This window comes from Apus apus, chromosome 7 (assembly GCF_020740795.1).
Source record: "Apus apus isolate bApuApu2 chromosome 7, bApuApu2.pri.cur, whole genome shotgun sequence".
Taxonomy (NCBI): domain Eukaryota; kingdom Metazoa; phylum Chordata; class Aves; order Apodiformes; family Apodidae; genus Apus; species Apus apus.
Window position 1 is genome coordinate 19422743 of NC_067288.1, and position 11104 is coordinate 19433846.

The following is an 11104-nucleotide window of genomic DNA, read 5'->3' on the forward strand; positions in this document are numbered from 1 at the left end:
ACCTCCAACCTGCCATTTGTTTTCTCCCAATTTTAATAATCTTTCTGTCACACTAGATCCTCCTGGTCCTATTGATAACGCTAAGATTGCAGTAACAAAATGTGGAAATGCTGTGCTGAAACAAGGTAGGTGTCCAGTATTACTGCACCTTTGGGCTGACATTTGGAAAACATACTCTAAATTATTTTTTAAAGTGTTATTATAAAATGGCAATTCCTAGTTAATCTGCCTTGTGCCTGTTTTGAGGGGACCAGCATCATCTTAGAATAAATTATCTGTAATAGACTAATCCAAGTACAGATGAGAGTGTTGAAGGAGATGCAGAGTAACTATAAAATGGAAAAAGTGTGCTTTGGCTTTGGATCACTTGGTTTGATTTGGGGAGATTCTTGGCTTTTAGACGGTCATATGTCTGTATGTAGTTATTTGAATCTTGAAACATATTATGAATTGAGAGTTACTTCTAACACAGGGAAATAAACCACAGTAAGTAAATGCTGTTGCTCACTTCTCTGCAAGTTATTTTCCACTGCACATTGCAAAAACTTCTCTAGTGTGCAAAGGTACTGATTTTGTTATTCTTCATAGTCAGATGCTTAAGATTTATTTTAAATGTGTAGGTACAGAGAAAAAAAAATCTAACAGCTTGCTTTGTGAAGACTTCCTATGAATATTTAAATTCATGGTAACTTAACTTTAAAGAAAGCAGCATTAAGATTAACCTTTATTCAAATGGATTTTTTCCCTGTTTAACTTAATGCCACAGCATAAAGTGGACCTTCTAATGGCAGTTCACTGGAGGCCACTAGTCCCTGCATAAATCTCTCCAATTGTAAAATGTCAAAAGTGTATTTTTAAAAAAATGAGTTACAGAAGGTATAAAGCATCTGACTGATGTGTAGCCAAAAAAAATGATCGTTTTAGAATCAATAATAGATAGCAAATTAGCTGCTTGTTGCCTTGACTTCAGGTATGTTCATTCAAATTAGAACTTGGGTAGAAATGAAGACTAACAGGCTGTGGAAAATGTGCCTCTTAAGTCATGAGAGAAGAGGTAGGAGCATCACTAAATAGCATGCAGTCTTACACATTTCCATGATCCAGTGGTCCTGATCCTTGTGCATTCATTCACTGTGCCTGTTCAGTTCAACATTGCCATTAGAAGTGCTGGAATCTGGGTAAGGGAGTGAAGTTGTATTCTAGTGCCTACAGAGATGGAGTTGCTTTTTTTGAGTACCTAAGTCTAAATGAGTAAAACTGAGGCATAGTCATTAGCATGGCATAGGATCTGCATCATGACTTGCAGATTAAGCTTTGCATTAATTAGTTGGACAAAGCTTTGAATTAGTGTAGGTAAACAAATGTGCAGCTCTTTGTACTCTTCCTTTTTGGAAACTCATACATGAAGTACAGTAGGAGGCAGACTGGAGCAGGTGAGGAAGACTGAAGAGTATAGGAGGTAGGGGAGATAATCTCCTTGCTACTGCATTTATTTATTATTATTTTTTTTAAGTAGGAGTGTGCTGAAATTAGTCTTAACAAGACAGATTAATAGTATCTAATAAGAATATTGGGAGGAATTTGCTGCAGGGCAGGTTTTTAATGAATTGCTTAAAGAAGAGGTTTATTCAGATAGAACAGAAATTTGTCCTCTCTGGCTAGGATATGGTTATAAGGTTAGGGTTTTAAATTTAAATCTATCTATCTATATATTTTTTTAATTTGTTTCTGTTGTGGACTTCAAAGAAATAATGAAAGAATTCTTCTAAATAGTAATTAAAGTTTTAAAAATGTTTTCAGGTGCCGATTCTGGACAAATATCTGAAGAAACATGGGATTTTCTTCAGTCAATCTATGGTGGAGGTCCAGAGATTATACTCAGACCACCTGTTCCTCCAGTAGAACCTGATATCTTGCAAACAGAGGAGAAGATTGAATTAGAAACTCATGGTCTGTAGCTATTGAGAAAGATATGACCTTGTAAGGAATCCAGCTTCCTTACAAAATGCCCAAAATACATTCCTAAAAATGTTATTCTCTTATGTCTATTGGAGGCACAGCTCACTGGGCATTACATTAATTACAGAATAGTAAGTTGAAATCTGTATTACAATTTGCTTAACTAGAGACCATTTCTCTGTTTTGAAAGGCATATGGTTTGTATGTTTTGGAGTGTTTGGTCAATGGAAAAATGAAATTTCTTAAGTTTTTGGTATAAATTAATCCTGTTATCCTTAGACTTGAGAAATGGGGACAATTTTTAGAGATGTTCAGTAACCCTTCCGATTCCTGATTGGGCTTCCTAGATCGACAAACTTTGTCTGTCTTACTTGTATAGTCTTGACAAGCCTAGATATATGGGGAGTATATTTTAAATGGATTGCAGTCAATGTTGAGGAAAAGGATTTTAATTTCTTAAATGCTCAGGAAAAAATCTCACTTATTTTGCACTGTAAGTATATGAAATGGGTAGTATAGAACATCCAAATACTTACTGTATTTGAATGGGTCGAACATTAGTGTAGATTGAATATTGTTTTAGTCAGCAAATGTCATAATTTATTACCTACTAAATTTACATCTTATTATAGTCTTCTGTGACTCTATAGACCTGGCTAGTGTCTTTAATAGTATATGTGACAAAAAGATTTAGTCTTCTCTAGGGTAACGTTTGAGAGCATGAAGTGTGAAATATAAAATTATTATGGACATGAGTGATACAAATTTCAGAAATTAAATTGTCTGGTCTCTTGAATTATGTTCATATGCAGTTCCATTTGAAGGATTTTATTGTATTGTTAAAAATTTTCATTGGCATGATGATCTGTAATGTCAGAAGCAGGAGAAAATGTACATGTTGCAAAACTTTACTGAATGATTCATATTGGAATGCAGAATTGCACTTGCTCTTGTTTTTGCCTGATATTGTTACCTAATAAGCAGCATTATTCAAAACTGAATCAATAAAAAAAAAAAAAGAAACTGTGGAAGAAGGGGAGAAAAAAAGCTTTGTTAAATGTTTTTCGTTTATTACATCAATACAGAAACTTTTGAAGTGATGCTGTGGTACTGCTTTGGCACCCATATAACTGTATTTCCTGACTACTTTCTGTTTAGGCAATGATGTTGATAGTTCTAGCCCCAGAGTAAGGAAATGCTGATATAATATTACTCTGGATAATTTTATGTCTACTATAAAATCAAACTGGTTTTGAACTTTCTGAAGCACTCAAAGCCATTCTGGTTAAAAGCCACCTATAAGAGTACCAGAGAAGGTGTCCTTTAACAGCAAGTACTTGCTCATGTGTTGTGTAGGAGTCGGTTAGTTAAGTCTGAATGTAAATCCCAGTATTTTCCTCAGCCTACCTGAGAAGACCCAGAGCTAAAAACACAGCAGTGCAAACAAGAGGGGTAAACAGGCAGCAGCATGAAGCCAATGATTATGTGGCTGATACTGAAGGAAAACATTCTTCAGTGTTAACCTGTATTGCAGGCAGATCTTATGCAGCCTCTTATTTTTCTGAACTTGCGTTCAAGTGTTCTTTAAATTCCAGAGGAGGTCCTGGGACACTGGCAGCTAGGAAGCCTTGCATGTGCATTTCTATCAATGTCAAGAAACAGTGAGCAGAGACTTTTAATGTCTGACAATACAATTTCGTATTAGTAGGTAAGGCCAGTTGAAGTTAATATCAAGTTACCTCTGTATCTGCTAGGTAAACAAACATATCAGTTACTACTACAGACTTGTCTAACTTGTTAAGGTAAAACAATCAATAGTAACTTGCTGACCTTGGCCTGTGGCTGTTCTCACTTCCCACCTCCATTCTTTGGTTCTTTTTTCATATTAGGGTGACTTTTTTTTGCAAAGTTTTTATCTCATATAAACTATTAAACTATAAACTATAAACCTTAAACTAAGGTTCTCTAGCATACTAAAGCTAAATAACAATGAATAGCTCTGCATAATTTAAGTAGAATTTTTCAGACATTATGTTCTTAATTGGAAACTTGAAAGTATTTTCTTGGATAAATTGCTGTATGGTGGTCAGGTTTACCAATTTACTCAATCTTTTAATTAATAATCCGGATGGTGGAACAGACTTCCTCTGTTTAAAACTGTCAAGAGAAAAATGGTTTGAGTGTTAGGGACATCACCTTTTGGGGGAATGAAGCAGTTCTGTGCTAAGTATTCTGGGTATTATAGCAGATCGGACTAAGAATTAAAATCCAGTGATAGCAAAACAAAACCTGTTCTGAGTAATAGTAACAAAAGCATCAGATGTCAGGCACAGGAGGTAATTATTCTGCTCTACTTGGTGCTGTGCTGCTTGTGAGATCTCTGCTGTTCCCAGTTTTGGATGCTATATGATGATAAATACAGGTTGGGGAGAGGTTATTTCAGAGAAGACCAAAAAGACTCAGCACAAAAAATGAAGTCTCTTGTTTAAAAGAATGCTGAAGATGAAAGATTTCCGATGTGGAAATAATTGCTGGATAATAGTGAACAGTTTTTCCTAGATGAGTAGAAATCTTTACCTCAGTTTTAGCAATGATGACTTGTGCTGGGTTTAGGTAGCTTGTTAGAAATCTAGAAATATTCTAGCAGATTTGCCAGTCTTTTCCACTGGGTACCTGGGAATCTGTAGTCAAACAGAAACTGATGCCCATAAATGAGTAACAAGACACTTTAAAGTAGCAAAGTTTGTGAAATGCCTCTGTCACCATGGCAAAAGGCATTTTCATACTATAGCTATTTGTTATGCTTTAAAAAAAGTAATCCTGAGTTTGTGATGAAATAGATGTGTTTGTGTTCAAGACAGGCAGGGGATGTCTGTCTTGCTTTTAGCCCTTTGAGAGCTTGACAAAGGGTTTTATGCCACAGAAGTGGAAATAGCCTTTTAAAGTAAGGCAGTGTGGGAGAACTCCAGATGGATGGCTTGTGTGCTGGAGGGAAGGCAACACTTCAGAGAATAGGTAAAGGAGAAGCCTTTACTGTGAAGAGCTGTCTTATTCACAGCAAAGAACAAATGCATCTCAGGAAGGGGCTGTGGAAATATTTTTTTTTTCCATAAGCCTTTCACCAGACTATTTGGATTCTTTGTTCATTTGTTTCCAGTTGAGGAAACACAGCAATGCGTTTTGGTGCCAGGGAAGCTGTCATTTCAAGAAGGGAAAAATTCAGTGGAGTCCCTTGTTTTAGGCCTAGGAATCTAGACTTGAGCTGTTAAAAAATTGCTGTTTGGTCTGGTAGCTTTAATCCTCTCTTCTGGAGAAAACGGAGGAGGGGAAGCTTACCAGCTCAAAGCTTGATTTCTCTAAATTTTTGAAGGTTTTTTTGTAAGTAATACAGCTAATTGTTCATCTAAACTCCCAACATTGAGGAGAGTGCTTCAGATACTATGTAACTGAATAGTGCAGTTGGAGGGAAAAGGATTAGCTGAAAAGCTGTTGAATTGCTTAGTAGTAAAATAAGGCACTCATACGTTTCAGAGATGAGAGCTAAGTAGTTCGTCTGCTTAATAAGGCAAATAAAAATGACCTGCTTGTTAGCTGTAAAATTGTCCCATGTTACACTTCCACTGACTTAAAGGCCAGTCTCTTCCTTCCCTGTGACAGGAACATTAGGAAATGAAGGAAGTTCTGAAGACAAAGCTGTTTCTGCAAGCATATTCTAAGTTAGCCCTGTGTCTAGGGATAGATATATATAGAGAGATATATAAAAATGCACATAATCTATTTCTCCAGTCTCTTAATTGAACTATGGCTGGAGGCACTACAGTAATTATTTTTGTTTCTATGTTGGAATAGTGATCTTGAGTAGGTACATGTGATTAAGGTTGTTTTTTGTTTGCAAATAAATAAGTGACACTCAATTGCCTGCCGTAATGGATGTCAGCCTTCCCATCGTAATGGCCTGAAAGTTTGCTAGGTAAGTTAGAGACTTCATACACTGTTCAAAAGCTTTATCAAGATAGGATGAAAAAGGGTAAAAGCTATTGTTATTCATTCATACCAGACAAACTCAGAATCGTTTTGATAACACTGCGTATTTTATTTGAATACTATTTTCATTGTCAGCTGTTGAGCTGCCTAAATGCAGCAAAAACATGGTGTAAGGTTTCCTCTAGTATCTATTTGAAAGAAACTGCTGAAGGGTAAGCTCTCTGTGGTGAGATGCTACAAACCTCTCAAATCTGAATTAAAGGGAGAACAGCCATGCCTGCTGTTACTACATGTCCCTGATACTGGCAAAGAGATCTTGCAATTGAATGTTACTGCTGTCTAGATATGATTATGACTTGCAAACCTACTATATGTAGCTGGGTCAATGGAAGCTAATTTATTTATGTGTTGCTTTTTTTTATTTCATTCATCTAATTCTCCCTGATGATAGCACATTTGATCTGGAAGTTCTAGTCTGTTTAGCTTTGCTTGGGAGTCACATAGTCATGTGGGACTGCACAGCATTCTGTCAACAGAGCTTTGCTGGTATAAATTAACTTCTGACCAAGCCATCAAAGTAGAGATGTCAGAAGATGGGAGCTAATAACTAGTAGTGCATTACTCCCTACTGTAATTTGATGTACTAGGCTAATGCATTATGTAAGAGTCCTGCTTCTCAGATCGAAAACTCAGAGATTAGCTTTTTCTAACAAAAGATATCCTAGGTTTTCATAGAAGGACTAAAGCAAAAGTTTCTTTCAAGTTAGCATTATAGGCATTTATTTATAATACTGCTAACATTTGATTGTTTTAATTTAGTGATAGAACAGCCTGTTGTTATATAAGTTCATTTGGAAAAGCAAGCCTGAGATCTGGAAAATTTACACAAAAACTTAAAGACTATTTGCTTAAAGGAGCAAGTGGTTTCTTTTTACTTGCCATACAACTATCTTATATTGAACTCAGAAAATTCTGCTCCATTTATTCCTTTTGAATTATACATCTGGCTTAGTGCAGTCTAAGCAGTTTTCTCACTGAAAACCTTTCAGCTCTTCATTTTGCCCAGGAAATGAGTAAAACAACTAGGCTTTTTCATTCTTCCAAACAGATGGCTTTTCTGGCTTTCCTCTATACTTAAGCCATCCAGAGCTGACAATTAGTAGCAGGAAGCAAAATAAGAGTTCTAGATTTCTGAAGTGTCACAAAGAAAGACAAATCACTTAGAGCATTATTTCACAGAAAATTCCTGGTTGCAAACCAACTTGGTTTATATTAGCCTCCAAAATCTTTGCAGACCAGAAAATAGCCTTGTTCATTAAAAAAAAAGTTAAGTGCTGTTCTCACTAGTGGTGAAAAATATTACTTGTTTTCTTGAATATATTCTATAAAATAAATATTGCTGTTTAAAATGTGACTGGCATTCAGCCATTCAACAGGGTGTCAGGCTGCTTCTCCATAAAAACCAGTGTGAGCACTGCCACACAGTAAGATAGAACGTCATCTGTTTATAATACATTAAATATTACAGATGTTTACTTGTAATAGCAAATTAGTGTTTTTCATAGAAAGCTTGTATTATTTATCACAAAACTTTTCTCTCTTCTAAATGTGTGTCAGCTGAGACATGCAGCTAGAAAAAGAAAGGCCATTTGTAAGAAACTTTCACTGATGTTTCTGGTGGGTTTTATGGATTGTTAGTGATACTACGTGCCAAGTACCTTCATAACTAGTTTTCTTATAAGATGGGTATATGTGTGGACTTAAGGAAATACAACAGAATGTTGATCAGTCGAATAGGACGTTTATAAGAGGAATAAGCAAGAAATCTCATTTTCTGACTTGAGTTGATTAGCTAAAAGGGTAAAATACAAGTTCTTGTTGAAATGAGGGGACATGAGGAAATAATTGACACTTGACTTACTGATTGTGTACCATTACGAAGTGAAAGGTCAGTAAAAAAGCAAAGTTGGAGTAGTAGGAATACACTGGTTATTTGTGGAGTTTCAATATGCCTTTATGCAATGCTAGTGATTCTCAAATTATTTATTTTTCTTGACTAGTCATTTGTTCAGCATCATGGGAGGTGCAAAAATAAAGCAGTCACCATCCACAAAATGTTTCCATAATATAAATAGAGTTGAGAAGATTTAATTTCTAGGTATGTTCCTACTTTCTCACTTGGAACTCACAAAGAACTTTAGTAAGATCCATTTTGGGAATAACTTACCACATGAGAAAGTAAATCTAAAAGTACTGAAGAATAATTAAGAGAGCAAGAGGAGAGGAAGTATTTGATTTTTGCAAATAAGAAAAAACTTGGCTCTAAATAAATTGTCAACTGTCAAAAATAGAAAATAGTAAATTTTGTGTTTTATCTCACAGGACAATGTGATTTCATGTTCATTGTTCATTAATAGTTTTGCCCAGAAATGAATATTTTTCTAGGTGACTAATTTTGTTCTGTCCTGTCTGGTTTTCTAATGTACATACTAAAACAAGATGTCCTGGTTACCATGGTGACACATTGCTTCCCTCCCCACCCCCCCTTCCCCTGGGTGTCTGTTTAAATGCCAAATCCAAATGAGGAGAGATGCAGCACTTGCTCATGCTGTGAATGCATGTTTGTTTCCACACCTTCTCTTTAGGACCAGAAGTAGGATTACTCTGAGATTTTCAGCTATAACAAAAGAAATGGACTCATACATGCCAAAATGCTAGTTGATTGGCAGCTATTAATTAAGTTAGACAATATTTTCAATTAAATTTCTAGTCTAGTACTGAGGTTTTTGTATTTACAGTTCAACTGTATAAGCAAGAAATAAGACCTTTATTTAGCTATGAACTCTTCTTTGTCCCATCTTGGTAATAATTTTCAGTAAGGGAAATGTACTCTCTCTTACCTTGTTTGTAGCACAATTAATTTGCTTTTCAATCAGGCAGGGTAGTGGAAATAATTTGTCTCTTAAACTAGGTAAGTAGCACTGTAAATTTAATGTATGACCTTAACTTTGCACACTCAAGTGCAGAGGCTAGTCTTCTTGGGCTCTGTATGTAGATATTAAAAAAGACACAGGTAATGGAAGCACTTTCTGGCCTTCTGCTCTGCAGACCTCTTTCAGAACATGTTAAGCTTCCTGGTCACACTGTTAACCTAAATCTGAAAAGTGTTTACCCTCCACTCTGGATTTGAAAAGGTGTCTCTCCTTTATAAACTTGGTGCTGCTGGTCACCACTCCTGTGTGATGGCAATCAGGTTTAAATAAAAATTCAGTCTTTCACATCCTGTATGAGAGGGCCCTAATCTTGTCTATAAAAAACTTTTTGGTTTGGAAAAAGAAATGTGCCAGGTTTTTCTTTTTGTTTTAAATACATATAGACACCTACATCTTATTTTAAAACTTCTGTGTTTTTATGGTTGACATGTTGTTCAGTTTAAGTAACAATAGAGGCCTTTATCGGGGTCCAGGACCTGAAACAATATGCAAGGTAGTCAAAACAGTAACAGGGATATTCCATGACCTGACACATCTTTATGTAGGTTGTACGTAATTGAAAGTATTAATGCAGAACCACAATACTTGGGAGTGTAACACAAGGAAGTTTCTAAAGGAGTGGGAAAAGAGAAAAGCAATTGTTTGGGTAGGAGTTTGTAACATCTGTAGGGAGTAAAACTCCTAGAGTAAGCTAATTAATTCTTAAAGTCAGTGTTAATGTGATCGCTCCAGTACAGTAAATATGAATATGGACTTCAATTTTTCAGTAGCCATTGGCTAAAACACCTGTGCCCATGTAGATCCAGCTCCCATTCTAATCCCATTTAGTCACAGCTTCCCTGTTTCACATATGTGAAGTCTTTCAGAACCTGAAAGTCTCTTGGACTGTTGTTTTCTTGAAATTGGAGTCAAAGTTTATACACTAGAATAATAACATGCTCAAAGTAACTGAAATGATGGAAATAAAAAAATACATTGAAATATTTTAGATATCAGTATTTAAGTTTTGAAATATAAAACCTCACTCTTTAGCATTAAAAACTAAGAAGCAGAATATATTCTGAAAGACAAGGAGCTTCCTTCTTAGTATACTGCTTTTATGGTCAATGAGTTCCAATCTGGAATATATTTTTAAATAATGCACTACAGTCTAGCTGTTATTTCCTGTCTACTTGACTTTGAAGCCTCTACTGAATTTAGAAAAAGCCATATAAATGGAGATATTTGATGAGCAAGGAGTGGTTATACATTGTACTGAATATAGCCTAATGGATTTAATTATTAAAGTCAGATTAATTATTAAGTGTCAGATTTATGCAACTGCAAATTTTTAGACCCATTCAGGTTAGACTGCCCCTACTTAAAATACAAGGGCATAAAAAGGAAATGAACTAGTAACTTCCTAAATGTGCTTAAATTTTGTAATTGGCTACTTGCTTTTTCAACATGTAATATGACATCTTTAAGTAACCAACATCAACTCTGGCATATTCTATGTGGGTTATAAGACTCCTAAATTGTCTAATGTACATATCTTTTATCAATGACTGGAGATTGTTCTATTTAATAGCTATAACTTTTACTTCCCCTTGCCTCGTTCTCACTTTAAAAAGTGTCTTAAAAACAGGCATTCTAAATTTATGGCTAGAGTGGATTTATTTTTAATAGATATTAGTATAGACCAGATGACTCCTTATCATTCTGTGCAGTTTACTACAACTGAGTTTTTTCAATTATGATTTCAGCAATTTTTTATTGTTAATTTTGACATACTGACTTCTGTAACTACTGTAAAATCTTTGCTCAAGTACTATTTGAATTAGTGGAAATATTATTACAAATATGTATGATGTTATGTTACTGAATTGATAATACTGTAAATTTTATTAAAAGTTGTGGTAAAAAGCCTGTACTATTTCTGATGCAAACTGGCTACTGAAGCCACACCTAAATGAGTCAGTCAGGTGTATCTTCAGGCAGAATTATTTGGTTTTAAAAAGTTTAGACACAAACCAACTTTGTCTATCTGAAGCATTTTGCTTCAGGTAAAAACGTTGGAAATGCTTTTTTGTTGTTAATGATCTTGAGTGAAATCTGGCCTTCCTCATATTTGATTTTTATATGGTAGCATGAATGAACAACAATAATGAGAATTTAGGGCTCTCTAG

The 11104-nt window shown here is 35.2% G+C and overlaps 1 protein-coding gene across 4 annotated transcripts in view; it reads left to right on the top strand.

Annotated features, from left to right (window-relative positions):
• USP33 (ubiquitin specific peptidase 33) overlaps positions 1–3059 on the top strand; it is a 38704-nt gene extending 35645 nt beyond the window's left edge. For all 4 annotated transcript variants that reach the window (XM_051625209.1, XM_051625210.1, XM_051625207.1 and 1 more), the window contains exons 24-25: positions 57–125; positions 1801–3059. In XM_051625209.1, the coding sequence (XP_051481169.1) occupies positions 57–125; positions 1801–1958 (227 nt within the window). In that variant the 3' untranslated portion in view covers positions 1959–3059. The remainder of the gene's footprint in view (positions 1–56; positions 126–1800) is intronic.
• Positions 3060–11104: the final 8045 nt, after the last annotated feature.